Source organism: Oenanthe melanoleuca, chromosome 20 (assembly GCF_029582105.1).
Source record: "Oenanthe melanoleuca isolate GR-GAL-2019-014 chromosome 20, OMel1.0, whole genome shotgun sequence".
In the NCBI taxonomy this organism is placed as follows: domain Eukaryota; kingdom Metazoa; phylum Chordata; class Aves; order Passeriformes; family Muscicapidae; genus Oenanthe; species Oenanthe melanoleuca.
Genome location: NC_079353.1, coordinates 3,040,184 through 3,055,726, shown reverse-complemented (window position 1 = coordinate 3,055,726; position 15,543 = coordinate 3,040,184). Strand labels below are relative to the sequence as shown.

At 40.3% G+C, this 15,543-nt stretch overlaps 1 protein-coding gene and 1 long non-coding RNA gene across 2 annotated transcripts; one reads left to right on the top strand and one right to left on the bottom strand.

Annotated features, from left to right (window-relative positions):
- The first annotated feature begins 3,776 nt into the window (after positions 1–3,776).
- On the top strand, positions 3,777–6,826 carry LOC130261274 (uncharacterized). Its single transcript, XR_008841960.1, has 2 exons — positions 3,777–4,305; positions 5,054–6,826. It is a non-coding gene; the product is annotated as an uncharacterized LOC130261274 (long non-coding RNA).
- Positions 6,827–8,135: 1,309 nt separating this feature from the next.
- On the bottom strand, positions 8,136–13,308 carry CIMIP1 (ciliary microtubule inner protein 1). Its single transcript, XM_056507330.1, has 4 exons — positions 12,983–13,308; positions 12,399–12,480; positions 11,573–11,671; positions 8,136–9,780 (listed from the first exon to the last, which is right to left on the bottom strand). The coding sequence occupies exons 1-4, from the start codon at positions 13,009–13,011 to the stop codon at positions 9,649–9,651; spliced, it is 342 nt and encodes a 113-aa protein (XP_056363305.1). The 5' UTR covers positions 13,012–13,308; the 3' UTR covers positions 8,136–9,648.
- Positions 13,309–15,543: the final 2,235 nt, after the last annotated feature.

Genomic DNA, 15,543 nt, shown 5'->3' with positions numbered 1-15,543 from the left:
CATAGCAGTTGTCTTGTGTCCCCTGATGAGTGTTTGTATGCATAATTCAAACATGTGCATGTGTTTGAATTCCAGCTTTTATTGATTGAATTGGGCTCTGATAATAAACTGTATAAATAAATCAGAAGGGAGTTAAAGCACTGATGTGCTGGGGGGTTGGAATTAAAATGAGTGCAGTGACCTCAAGCAGAGTGTAATTTCAAAAGTGCCTGAAATATGCTGATGACATAAAATAAGGCTGAGGAAGTTGGAGGGGCAGAGGAACAAAACAAACTCATTCAAAATGATTTGGATTTATCAGGATTACAGGCAGGTAAGTGGTTTAAGCAGTTTATCGTAGGCAAGTGTGAGGTAATGAGGCCAGGGACCAAAAGTACTCAGAGTGGGAGTCAGAGTGGTGTGGAATGTGGATCAGAGCTTGTGGCAGGGCAGGTGCAGCACTTGTCACTGGTGTCGAACATGCAGTGATCCTCTCATGCTGCTTTGGAACAGCACAAACCTTCCAGAGATGTCTGGGGGTTTGTACATGAAGAGAGGAAAATCCAGCTTTGGATGATACAGCACACATGATCTGTTACTGAGCTGCCTAATGGTCCATCACACAGATTTCAGAAAAATTAAAAAATGCATTGTTTTGGACTGATGAGCTCCCTGACAGCCACAGGAAAGCAAAGAGAAGTTGGTGAGTCCTTCCAGTTGGCTAATGTAGAGGTAGATTCTGTGGTTTTGAAAGTACTTGTGTTCTTCTGGTTTTCTTCCCTTCTTTTTAGTCCTAATGTCTTTTAATTTTTTAAAATGTTTCATTTATCCCCTAAATTGTAAGCTTTGGATTTTTCTCAGTTGTGGCCAAGCAGCTTTTGAAACCAAATCAAAGGCAGAAACAATAAAAGGAGAGCTCTGTGTTGAATTCTGTTGATGTCCTTGCAGTTTTTATTGTTCTGATAGAATCCATATTAATTATCCCTGTTTAAAAGGGCTTTCTCTAACTTGACCTATATCTCTAAATGTAATTTTTGCACTTATTTTGCACTGAATAAATTAGTTATTTGAAAATATAATTTTCCTGTCTTACCTTTTAGTGCCCCAGTTTTAGATATATCCTGAAAGATTCCCAATGGTTAATAATTTCCAGTATGTTAATACTTATCATTAAAGGCATATCAATAACACATAGACTTCTCTTTTCCTTTGAGTCCTTTGTGCTGCATCCCATGAAATCCTTTATTGCCTGGAAAACACAGCTTCAGTTTGCCACAGCTGAGCAAGACAGTGAGGAGCTACAGGGAAAACTTAATTGGGAAGGACAGAAGCTAAGGCAAGTCACAAATAATAACTTAATCTCCTACCCTAATCCTTGTGTCATATCAGAATTAAATCAGGAGTGTTGAAAGAATCCTTGGGGAAGTAAGAGATTCACTTGAGATTTTTTTTTTTTTTCTTTTTGGATTATCTTTGGGGCTTTGTGGCCTCTGATTGACATGGTGTCCCTGCTTGGGACACTGGGAATGTGCTGGATGCCCTTTGAGATGAGCTCTCCCCCCAGCCAGACGTGAATGTTGCTGTGATTTTGATGTTGTTACAGTATTAAGGACAGAAGGATGTTCTGGTCTCCGTTGGTTCTCCACAGCAAAGGATCAGTGTTGGCCACAATCAGCAGCTTCAGAGTTGTGTTGACAGCTTGTGCTGTTGTCACACACTTAGCTAATACCCTCCAGTAATTTTATTTCTTATTCACATGCACACTTAATGTCCTTAGTCATTAGACTGAAAAATGTTAACCTTGTCATAGTTAGTGACTAGAAGCAGAAAAGTCCATTTAATTCTCAGGGGAATGAATTCTAATTTTCTGCTTGTCAGAAAGTGGCGTTTTACATATTTTTCTCTTTTTTTTCCCCCACCAGTTTAGTGCTAAATTTAAATGTGTGTGTCATAGGAATAGACCTTTAGTCAGTGCTAAACACCCCAAAAGCCTTGGCAGGGGTTCAATGTATGAGAGTCTTGACCAAGAGCTGCTGCTAAAGCTCATCTCAGGCACTGCAAAGAGCAGGGGGGTGAGAATGAAAAGTTAAGAGAGAAGAGGTCAGCACAGAGGGCACATTAACATTGCATGTCAGGATGCATTTCTTCCCCCAGCAAATATGGATGGATGAAAATCAGCTCATCTGGAATAAAACATCCAACGAAGAAATAAATTATGTTAATCAAGCAGACTAGTACTAATATTTGTCATTAAGATGTGACATTCTAATTAATGTCACAAACTACTGTGAGCCTTTAAAAACCATCCTGGTGGGAAGGGAAGTTGTCTGCAGATACTGAGCTCCCTGCTCTATGAAAGAGAAGAGCTTGTCTTGAAAAATAGATGGCATTTATGGCAAGGAGTAATAATCCACCCACAGATTACAGCTGTTCCCTGCATTGTTGTGCTGGTGGTCTTATCTCATCAGTGGATGTTTTATATGGTTCTTTTTTTATTTTTTGGATGCATTTCCATAAGGCCGTTCTGAGGAGGACATTGTGTACTGGGAGCTGGATGTATTTTGAGACAGAGACACCACTACAAAGAACTCCAAGTTTAAATTGCAAAGATGGGTGAAGTAAAAATGAGGGATGGTTATTTTGCTTTTTACAGATGGGAGTTGAAGCAGGGGAGGTGACTGTTGTGGCCAAAGTCACCCTGGGAGTCTGTAGAATTGCATCCTGATCTTTGAAGTGCAGTTCCAGTATTTTACCATATATTGTCTTCTGTTCCTTTGCTGCTGAATGTGGATTTGATATGCACATGTGTAAAGAGCCAAGCATGTTCTGCATATGTTTAGCCAAATTGTGACCTCAGGGACATGAGGGGAGCACTCACTGGTCTGCTTAGGAGAGTTCCATGGCTGGGCTTATCCAAGGACTGCAAAGCAGTGTTGGCATTTACTTTATGAAATTAAAGTTCTTCCAGTGCCTGTTTTGGTGGTTTAGCATCTGTGGGCCTGGCAGGAGAGTGGCTAATTGTGTGACCCCTTGTACTGTCTGAGCACCAGATGCTGATGGATGATTAGTGTGCAACAAATTAATAAATCGATACCACAGACAAAAAACATCCACTACAGGGGCCTCTCAAATCCCTCCTGTGAGGGAGAAGGGAGACCTGCAGGCATTACATTCCTCACTGGGCACAAATGCCTCTGGACTCTGTGCTATCCTGACACCTTGCAGAAGGAATGTGCACTTGAGATTAATTATATTCCATAGATGGTTCAGTATGTGCTGGAAAAAACTTGACATTTTTGGCTTAGTTTTGTTGTATGCAGATGTTCTTGCAGGGAAGGGTGAATGGTCAGCACAGTCAAAGTGGGCTCAGGATGAACAAGTCCCATGTCCTGCCTTCCTGTAAGGCCCTGGTGTCCTGCCCTGAAGGGTTTTATCCACAGGGCCTCATTTCAGACAACACCTTTGAAGTCTGAAGATATCATTGCCCAGGCTCTGTAGCTTTGTGGAGAACAGGGATGCTGTGGTGTATCATTTAAAGTCTGAATTTGGATTGCAGTTCTGAATCATGACCAGAGTTTAAAGTTAATGCATGTGGTACATCAAACACTGCTGACCCCGAGCCTCTCTCAGCCAAAATCGGGCAACAAATTGAGTTACTGCCTTGTCATCATCAGGCTGTCAGAAGCATAAAAACTTCTGTGCATCTGGCCTTGTTTTTCAGAAACAAAAATCATTTCAAGTTGGTGTGATACATTATGGAATGCAGGTAATTAATGTCCTTGTAACAACCAAATTCAGATGTAGTTTGTGAATCTGTATAAACAGCTACAAATCCAGAATGGGACAGGGGAGTATATAAATCCTTGATTGGCCTGACTGATTTTTCCATTCTTCTTACATAAGAAGTGTGTGTGTACTTCTGTGCAATGCTTGGGACATAATTTATGTATTGCAATAAAAAACAAGTATATGTGTGCATAATTGGAAGGGACAATAAAGAAAAGCAGTTGATGAAATTGAATTATGCATAATAAAGCTGTATTTTTTCAGGGAAGGCTGTAGTCATCAGGAGAGAAAGTGAAGCTTGTTTGTTTTGTTAATGTTGTGAGAGACCTGGGATGGGACTACAGTCTTGTAAGACTTTGTATTTTTATGTCTCATTGTATTACCCCACAGGGTATGGGCAAGACCAGGTGAGCAAACCAGCATTTTGGAACCTGAGGTGTAGGATAAACTGCAATCCACCCTTTTGGGGACTGTTCAGGAAGCTTACAAGACAATGCTGCCCAACAGAACCAGCTGGGTCCTGCCTGTCACTGCTGACAGGTAAGGATGGATTAGCAGTGACTCCAACAGTGCAAATGAAAGGAAAATGGAAAGCAGATTTAGGCAATTCTTTCTCCTTCGTGAGTCCTTGAAGTGTAGAATTCTGCATCTATGCATGCAGGACATTTTATTTGAGATTTGTTGAGTATGAAGGTGATTCCCTCTCAAGTTAAACAGCTCTGGCCCAAGGTGAAGGAGTAAGGCTTGAGCTGTCCATTGCTTGTGGCTATCCCAGTAAAATACTGATTTGCTCAGCACTCCTACTTTAAACAAACAGAAGGACAAATTAACATTGTGAAAAACCTGCTTTGGTCAAATCTACGGCAAGAGCTTTTCTTATTTGCACATAAGTAACTGCCCCTATGCAGAAACAGCACAGCCAGCCTGACTTCTCAGGCCTTGGGCTTAAGCAGCAAGGGCTGTTTTGTTGGCACAGAGAGCTCCCAACGTTGCTTGTGACTACAGCCAGAGAGGAAATGAGGTGGGGGAGAAGATCTCCATGTCCAAGTGAACCCAAAGACCCTAGAGACTGTAAACAGGTGGGGTTTGTTCATAAACCAGTGCAGTGCCAAGGTGGAAGCTGTAATGCACGGGATGGGAGCAAAGAAATCACACAGCTTTCACTGAAACAAAGGACATCGCTGGGCTCTGGCAATAGGAGCATAATGGCTGTTTGTTTTTTCCAGACAGGGACTGACACTCACTGGGGTTTTTTTTGGGCTCTTGCTTTGTGTTTGTTTCGCTCCAGCTTTTAGGGATGAGAATGTTGTGTCTGACGCGTGTCAGCGAGCAGAGGAGATTCACGAGCAGAGCTGGGCTCGTCTTGCTCCCCGGTGAGGAATAAAAGCATTGCCCGTCTCTCACCTCGGGAGGAGGAGGAGGGGCTGCGGGGAGTGAGAAGGCATTGTCAGGTCCGGGTCAGGCTGGAGCATCACGGATTAGCCGGGTGTCACTCGGCAGCCTGGAGGCAGCGCTGAGAAAGCCGGAGACAGAAATGTGCGTGCAGGGCTGGGGGCGAGGGCTGCCAGGGCTTGTCTGGTGCAGGGCTGCTCTCCACGTTTATGATCTTTTGGGAAAGCAGTCAGGAAAAGGGACTGAATAAAGAGCCCCTTATCAAGGAAGCAGAGAAAATGGCCACTTCTACGGCCCTGTATTCGACCTGTAAATGATGCTGTTGTTAGAGCTGTTAAAAACTTTGATTAACGAGAGTTGTGTCCACATTTAATCCCAGTCTGGTACCTGCAGGTCTGGTCTTGCACTTAGGGAAGCTGCTGTCAGTGGAGCCACCAAATTGAAAATGTGCTGCTGGTGGGAAGATTCTTCATTCTGTTTACTTTTTCATGGTTGCATCTGTTTTCTGCTTTGAAGTCCATAAGATTATTTCAATATTTAGTGAATTTTTAATTTATTTAACTTCTTGTGAAGCAGACGAAGCAGTGAGGGGGAAAATATGAGGGAAAGGGCTGAATTTAGTGTCACTTGGGCCACATACACAACCTCTGACCACAGGGTGTAAAGGTGTAATTTCCATTCATAAAAGCACAATGTATTGACCCATCACTTCCAAATTTCAGTCAGATCTCATGTGTAACTGCAGAGTGCAGCTCACTTAAAACAGGACACATGATGTTAACAAAATTGGAATGTTTTTAAAAAATTATTTCTCAATACCATTAGTCTTTTCCATGTATGACTGAGGAGTGTTTTGTTTACTTCCAATCCAATCAGTTTCACAGTACAACAGTATCAATTTCCAGTACAGTTAAATTTATTCCAGGATGGTCCAGTGAAATGGTCTGACATGCTTTCAGCTAAATGACAATTTGATGGGATGTGAAAACCACAGGAGCCAGGAAGAAGGTAATAGTCTGTGAGTGGGCCTTATCTGTCTTGCTACAAGGGCATGGCTTCAAGGGGAACAAAACAACACAGGAACCTAAAACAAGCAGGGCCTGGGCTGGGCTTCACAGGGGAGCAGAGGTTTCTGCTCTGGTTGCCAGTGACTCTTTTAGATCAATGTTTGTAATTTTGCTACTTTGTACAGTGTGGAAGGAACAAAAAAGAATCCTTCACTAAAGGAGGAAATGATGTGTGTGAATGGGGAGCCTTATGTCTCTGAAAAAAATAATAATAAAATCTACACCCTCAGTTTTGTAAGGAAACAATCTCAGAACTAAAGTTACTGACAGAGCAGCCCACAGGATGAACTGGAAACAGGAGGTTGATGCTCAGCCTTAGGACTGCAGTGAGTGTCACTGGGATGTCAGCACTTCACTGCAGAGATGTCTCATGCAGAGCAGAGGTTTATTCTCCAATCACCCTTTTAGGCACTGGATCACTTGTCTGTGCACAGGCTGTGGCTGCTTTTCACCTTGGCTCTTTCCAAATGTACAGCAACTCTTGTATGGTGATTACAACCTCAGTAGTGCTACTCACTCAGAATCACCAGCAACTATGATCTAATAAAAACTTTATTCTCTGTAAAATGCATTTTAAATAAACAGCAATCTTGTGACTCTGAGTCCTGGTAAAGTGTCTTATATTAATGAAATTATAAATAGCAAGTGCCAGTTCTGTGCCAGTTCTAACAGCACAGAAAAGAACACATTGCAAAGCAAAACACCAGGTTTTTGTCCCCTGATTTTGTTGTTTGTTAAGTGAGTGCTTGTGAAAAAGATAATTTTGATTTCATTGTTCATCAACTTAAATACAGCTGCCATTTAAGGCTTTGCTGTTATTTCATCACACACCAGGAGAGCACCTGCAGGGACCATCCTTGGTGGCAGATGTGGGGCTGACCTGTTTCCACTCTGGCTCTGATGACTGGGTAAAATTTCTTTGTGTGCAGTTCTGAAAGACCATCCACAGCTCTTCTGTGAAATGAGTCTGTTAACAAAGTCTGAAAACAACACTAAAGGCCAGATGGCTTCAGCTTTCTGAAAAAATTTTGTCAACCAAGGAGTTGCTCTGCAGCTCCCTGTGCTCACCAGAAGACAAATGAAATTTTGGTTGGAGCATCAAAGACCTTTAAATACACTTGCATCTTGTTCTCATATTTTGGTTCTGCTCTGACTTGCACAGAAAGACAGGTCTAACACTTTCATACAGAATTAAAATAGTTTAGGCTTTTTTTGCACTTTTGATTTATTTTTGTTTTGAAGCATTTTCTGATGTGTGCAGATTTTACTAACACTGTCCTGACCTTGGAGATGTGTGATATTTTACAGTGTGCAGTGGCATTTATGTATCCAACCTGGCTCCAATAAATAGGTTAATTTCCACAAATTAAAGGCCAGGTTTCAAACATAACAAGGTGATACAATAATTCTGTAATGACCTTTAGGATTCACAGCTGGAGCAGATGACTGGGCAGTCTGTTGTCAGCTGCAAATCCACAACTTCTACACAATTTTTTTCATGTAAAATGTTAGAAGTGTTGGGGAAAAAACCAGTCAGATTTATAGTTTCACATAACACCAAAACCCTGAAAACATGGGACAGATTTATGATAAAGAAATTACTTAAAATTTTAGATTATATTCCCTGCACATCCCAAATTAGTCTCTATCAAAGTATTTCCTGAAGTAAAGGTACCTTGTAGGACAGAATGTACAATACAAAACTCTTACTGTCAGGACAGAGTTAATATTCAGACACTGAAATAAGAGTCAGGAATGTCCAACTGTAGATGCTGGACAAAGAATTTATTTTGGTTTTCAAAATCAAACCATGGCTCATCTGGATTTGGATTTCACTTCATACAAACTGGGTATTTGGTGCCAGCTTTGATTCTTTAATAGAACTCTTCAAAAAAGCCAGTGAAGTTCCCCTTTTGTTTAGCCTAAATTAATGCAATTTAATTGCTACTAAATTACATATTAATCATTATTATATCTGTTTATATAAACCAGACAAGAGTAAGATCTTATGACCTTAAAATAAACTGAAGAACCACATACCACATGATTAAAATAATCAAGAGACACAAACCTGGCAATGAGAAGAAAGAACACTGAATTTAAATATTGTTCTTACAATTATCTTGGTTGTCCAAAGAACAGTGTACACAGGTTATGGTTAGTAGCTAAACTGCAATTTAACTTCAATTTCCAGAGTCTGATTCCAAGTTATTCTTTATACTGGTTTTAAGTAAAGTGTCTGAAGTTACTTCTCTTTCTTGGGTAATCTTTCCAAAGGATATGACTCACTTCTCCATTATTTGTAAAGAATATGGAAAAAAGTAAAATATTATTATTTTGTGGGCATTTGGAAATGGATGTAAAAAAAATGAAAGGTGGGATGTTGATCACTGTGAGTCATTTCTTGGGAAGAAGGGAAGAACAAACACTGGCTGCTGCCTTACTGCTGTGAAAGCCAAGGACTTAGTGCTGACTCAAGCAGTAGATATTGATGGCTGCAGAACACAGAGGAGATCTTGCAGCAGGGTTAAAGAGTAAAACCTTTCTCCTTTAAGTGATGAGGAGATAGAGGGAGCTGCCTGTGTTGTTTTCTTGGAAGCTCTTTTTTATTTAAACCTTGTGGTTTGAACACCTTGCCCAGTTAGAAATCCATCATGCAAACAGTTGCTGCAGCTTAGTGAGTCCTTCTGAGTTTCCAGAAATCCTGGCAAATCTTCAGGTGCATAATGAAGTGCAGGACTGAACTCCAGGGCACTAAGGGAGCTGCCCCAGTAACTCCCAGTGCAATCACTTCCTGGCTCTGAGCATTTCTCCCTGGTTGGTGCAAATACCAGTATACACAAACCTGAAGTAATACAAAGGATTTCTTTGTAATCCATTTGCATACTGATCAACTAATGGAAAAACCCTGTTTTCATACTAAAACTGATTTTTCAAAGTGACTTTGTGTCACTGCAGCCCTTGTGTTCTTTATTTCTTTACTGGGAACTACTCACTTATGTGAGTAACTACACAAAATACCTGTAAAGCACACCCAACACAAAACCCAGTGTATTTTATGAGTAGAGGTTCTCATGGAGAAACAATTATAAAAATTTGCACTGTCATTCCAACTTCCAATGAATGTTTTTAAATTATAGTCTTATTAGTGCTAATAAAACTAGTACGTGCTCTGTGATCTTCATCTGAGTTTATTCATTGTTATTTCTAACTTGTAAGCAGAAGCTCTGAAGCAGAGTTAACAGCTTTGATGCCATAGATTCAATTAAGTAAAATGAAAATGTTCACACTTTACCAAAATGATTATGGATTTTTACATAAATAGCAGAAATGATCAACAGTCCACTACTGGATATTTCCTTAGGAATGCAGATGGATCTTTGTGCCTCTTTATTTCATAATGTCACTCAGAGAGCTCACATGGTCACTTGTTACTACAGACAGCTCCTTTGCTGCTTTGGAATTGAAAATCGTGTTCGAGTGACAGTGCTGGAACACTTGATCTCCAGCCAATAAATCCCTGGGTAGTTTGAGGTACTGGAGGAGATGGAAGCACCTAAAATCAAAGTAACATGTAAAACTGATTAAAAGGTTTTTGGTTGAAGTTTCTGTCATGCAACATTGTCTTTTGTGCTGTAGTGTTCAAAAACCAACAATAAAGTCATTGTTTAGTAGTGTATGTTGAAATAATTTTCTTTTTTTAAAAGTTTGTTTCAATACTAAGTGCTTTAATTGCTTAACATTATTTTAAAATTTTTAAAATTATTATTATGTATGAAAAAAGCTCAAGCTGAAGATAATCACCATCATCTTTAATTAACTTCTGTAAACAGGAGAAATAGTGTTTTCTCCTTGCTGTAATATATTTGGTAGCTATGCAGCTATGAAACAATAATTTTAAACCCAAATTCCAAAGATATTACTGACCAAGCTGGCTTTTACATCAAGAACTACTTATTCATTCTACCTTCCCTCTACTTTAAAAGAGGGTGAGCAGCAAGTTAATCTGCAACTAATCTAGCTAAAAAGGAAACAAAACAAAAACCAACAGACCCTGTTCAGTGACTGCTGTGCTTACTTTGGCTGAATCATCTCAATTGGGCACGTTCTATCATTTCAGCATCTGGGGACTTAGCAGAGAAATAACACAGCAAGAGAACAATGTTTCAGTTCTCCTGCCAGAGTTGCTTCACTTTGTTCTTTAGCCAAGATTAGAAAATGTTTATGATATTTAGGTGGAGCAATTCCTCAGAAAAGATAATTTTTATGGCCAAAAGTGCCACCCACTGAGCAGGATAATGAAGGAAATCATGTCCCACTTTTGGTCTGGGGGAGGGGACTATGCAGAAGCTTTTATTAGTCTAACCTAGAGAGAACAGATTTGACTGTTATCACAAGGTAAATGTGCAGAAAGGCAGTTCTGAAAAGGATGTATGAAACTTCACTCTGAATATGTAAAAGGTGACCTAAATCACAGCTAACCCTTCTCTTCCTCCCAGTTCTGAGGTGAAATGGAAACTCTGTTCCAATGTGCACCAGGCTCTGCACGCTTGTGGAGCAGCTGGTAAGTGCAGGATTATTAATGCAACACCCTCGTGGGACTGAGACTCAACTGGACTGGGACTGAAGGTTTGGGACAAAACTGAAGAACAAGAAGCAGTAATGACAGAAATTATGCCATTTCATTTCTTTACCACTTTCAGCCCTAGCTCTTAATTTTTAATTTAATCTCAGTAAAAGCTTTTACTACTTCCTTACCTTATCTCCCCACCCTTGGAATCCTTTGAAAGAAAGCTAATTCAACAAGTAAGAATTTCCAACATCCTTTCTTTCCCTGATCTTCCCTAAGTGGACTAACCTTCCTTTTCATTAGCATATTCTGCTTCCCCTTTTGTGAGTATGTTCCTCTCCCAATGTCACTGTAGAGTCACCCAGTTCATTGGTGATCCTGACACACCATATTTGTAAATTAAACCATCAGTCACATTCTACTCTCCAGCTGTTTGACAGCTTTAAGACTCTGAATGTACATATAAATCATACAAAACAAAATAATTATTACTTGGTTTATTAGAACTGGCTTCTTATTAATTTGTGGTACTAAAGAGAACAGTGGTATTGTCTCTGCCAAAAAGCAGATTCTTAAATAAAGGTAGAAAAATTACAGCCATAACCAAAGGGCAATTCCTTGTCTTAAACAAATGCTTTTGAAACATTGTCTTGCAAATGCAGTTTACTTTCACCTTTAGTTAAAGACCCCCCTCTATAAGACAAGTGTTTTTCAGAGCTTGTGTGGTTTCTTAAAACAGATGTTGCTATATTGCAATTTTAAAATCTAATTTTCTAACCTTAATGTATTTTTCTATAGGTGTCACAGGTCGAATCTGCAGGTGATCTGGAAGCTGAAGTTTGGGCTTTGCATCTTCTTTCTTTTCATCTCCAATCAACTAAAACCAAAACATATTTAAAAACTGAACTCTTGATCTTTTGAAATATACTGTAATATGTGATATCCACACCATTCCCCTCTGTTGCATATGAACTTCCTGTTCTTTCCACCTCAAGCAGGATTACTTATTTCAGTGCTTTGGAAATTACTGGATTTTTTGTTTCAGACAACATCCAAACTACATTTTTAACTATGCAGGGGCTGCATCAATCCTGTTCTTTAGCAATGAAATACTGTGATTCCAAATGTAACATCATGTACTATGGTATTCTAATATCTATCTAATATCTATCACTGAGAAGAGACATCATTCCAAATATTTTCATTTGTTGTAGATTCCCCCACTGACAATTTAATTAGCTGGAACCTTTTCCCCTAGATTTTTAAAATACATATGGACAGACAAAGGGGAAATATTTTCATGTCAGTACTAGTACATCTATTACTTATTAGCACTAGTAGGAGTCATGCTTCTCAAGACATACATATCAGGATATGCACAGCATATAAATTACCACTTGATGTACTTAATTCTAAAGAAAACTGAGTATTTGAACCATTTCAAAAGTAGTGCAGTTGCTACCTTGGATGCCAATGTAGTAAAGCATATTCACTACATTTCTAGTCTTCTGTGCTCTCAGCATTTTGTGTCCAGATAAATTTGTGCAAGTAGATTTCATGCGTTGTTTTTATTATAAACCATATTATATGCCATTCAATTTTACCTCCTCAAGAGGTATTTTCAAAAATCCCCATTTCTCAGCCCATCTTTTAGCAGCATCTTGTTCCTTTTCAACGTGGTTTTTCCTGAAACCAACAGAAAAATATTTAAGATTACCTCGAAAACTTTCATTTAAAAAAACCCCAACATGCCAACCCAACTATTGACGTCACAAAGCACAGCACTTTAGCAGGAATCTAAATTTCCATCTCAAAACAGCAAGTTTATGCACAAATTACCATTGTCTGACTTCGAGCTAGTGGGAAAATACTTTCCACAGGTTTGAAACAGTGAACATGTGAACAGTGAAGCATGTGAACGCACTGCTTTTAAATGTATGCTTTAAGAGGCGGAGGAGATTGAAAAGTAAGCACCAATGTCTTTTCAACTATACTTTCATTTACTGAGATGCCCCGACCCCTCACCCAGCGGGGCAGGAGGGGCTCACTGGAGCCAAGCCCTGACTCTTGGTTACCAAGACACGCTCTTTAACCACATGAGAACTGTCTGAGCGCGGAGCTGCGGGCGGGAGGGGAAGGTGGACGGGAGCGGCAGCAGCGCAGCGCTCCTGCGGGGCCGGGCTGTTACCAGTACTTGTCCTGCGCTACGGGATCCATCGCGCCGCGGCCGCGGGGGGCTCCAGCGGGGCTGAGGCGCCGCGGCCACTCGGGCGTTGCGGGGCAACGGCGGCGAAGGGCAGGAGCTCATGTGGGCGGGTACAAGGGGGCGGGAAGGGCGAGAACGTGTTTCGTAGAGCGTTAGGAAGTGCTCACACACTCCCTGAGGAGAAGGATCCCCTTCTCTCGTCCTTGGGAAGCTCTCCGGTGGCACCACAGGAAAAAAGGAGAAAAATCCCCACTCCCTGATTTCCTGAGGCCCCTCAGGCACGCACAAGATGGCGGCAGGGGGAACTCGTGTGGGCGGGCACAAGATGGCGGAAGGGGCGGGAACTCATGTGGGCGGGCCCAAGGTAATGGGAGGGGCGGGTAATAATTAATTAGTGTTAATAGAATATTGGGAAGTGCTCGCACATTCCTTGAGAGGAAGGGTTATTTTCTCTCCTCCTTTGTGACTGCTCTGGTGGCACCACAAAAAACGAAAAAATCCCCACTCCCTGCTTTCTTGAGGCCCCTCAGGCACCCACAAGATGGCGGCGGGCGGAACTCACGTGGGAGGGCACAAGATGATGGGAGGGACGGGTAATAATTTATGTAATAAAATGTTGGAAAGTGGTCATACATTCCCTGAGGGAAAGGATTCTTTTCTCTCTTCCTTTGTGAGTGCTCTGGTGGCACCACAATCTGAGAGGAAAAAAATATAAAAATTCCCACTCCCGGCTTTCCTGAGGCCCCTCAGGAGGCCTGGGGAAGTGCTTGGTAATGTTTTTTTTCTGTCTTTAAATGAAGGAAAACACATTTGGATTAAAGTGGCAGAAAGTTTCTTTTTAACCAGCTGTCCTGTTCCATGTTCCTCTTGCTACACACCAAAATTGTTTTTTGATAATTTCACTGGGAAACAGCTCCCATCCTGTGATACAATGTCTGATGTCTTTTTCTGATAAATGTCCTTTACAAGCTACATGCCTTTGACAGAATTCTGAGAAAGATCTCAACCTACTTTATGGCTTCTATGTGAGAACCCAGAATATATTTACAGGTTGTAAAGGGTTCACTGTGTTCCAATATATTAATATTTTTGGCTCTACATTAATTTCTTGATAATTTTATTTTCTTGCAGTTGCTGGATAAAATATTTCAACAACGAGTGAGCCAGCTGGCTCTTTGCCCTGTGGGTTTAAATGGTTCCCTGACCTCTTTCGTGTTGTCTGGAAATTGACTTGTGTAAACACCCTGGAAATAGTTAATGGCACTCTTACACCACTGGGCACTTATTATCCTTATTAGAAAATAAATGCAGAAAGGTTCTGGCTTCATCTGAGTGGTTTATAGGCAGTGTGTTTGAATGTTTAATTATTAGACTTTAAAAAAAAATCCAAAAGCCCTTAAATATTTTAGAAGACTATATACATTTATTAGTCATTTTAGAAGTACTAAGAACCTCTGTTTGAGTAAGAGGAGAATAAAAACGCCTTCTGTAGTTCTAAAATAGCAATTAATACTGCTCTTCTGGGTCTCTGAAAATCATTAAAGTATCAACAAATGGAATATTTTACTTACATGCCATTTCTTGATTCTCTAATTGATAATCAGGCTCACAATTAAATCAGCTGGGTCTCCTATCACACCCATAAATGCTTACTCATTGTTCTACTTAATTAACTCCTGCTGCTTTGTCACATTTATCTCAGGAGTCTTCTTATTGCTTTGATGCTTTCCGTGAAAATTATAATTTGTTAATGAAACAATCAAATCCGTAGTTTACTGTCAGAGTTTAAACTGCACCAGCATTTGTCAAGAGAGGTGAAACTTCTTATACTCACACTGTGGAAATAGAACTTTATCATGCTTGAGTCTTTTGCACTTAGTTCTCAGATGAGGGAATGTAGTAGATGAGTAGCTAGTAGTAGGTCTTATTAGACTCTTATGAGCACAGGGCAATATTAGAATTGCTCTTTGAGTAAAAAGTGAAATAGGATTTTAATGAGCTAATAATGATACTGAATGGCAGGAACACAGGTCTGTTGAGATTCCAGAGTCTTCTGCAGAAAGTCTGGATCTTGTAGCTGCATACAACAGCATTTGTCATGATGTGGCCAGTGCTGAAGTAGATCCTACATCATTCAGTGTATCACCTTCAAATAGAATCAAGTTTCAATACTCGATGCTTTTAAGATGGGTAAATTCTATCTGGATGTAGCCATAAATGCTGAAATTCCAGTTCTTCCTGTTTTCTTCTGATTAGGAATTACCCAGTTATTCAGCTGTTCAGTAGTGCTGCTGTTGAACAAGAACTCTCAGCTTCTTCAAGAATTTACAACTTGTCCATAACTTGAGAGTTGCAGATTAGTATCTGAAGCCTGAGAAACCTTTCACCTGTGTCAGGTATTGCTCCACCCCTGGGGAAGCAGTTTGGGTTTTTTACAGCCCCTGTACTCCCTTTTCTCAGTCAAAAGAAGTGGTGGAGGTGCTGTGTTCTGATACAGACTGATAGAGATTAAAACTAACAGAGGGGAAAATGAGATGCTTTAA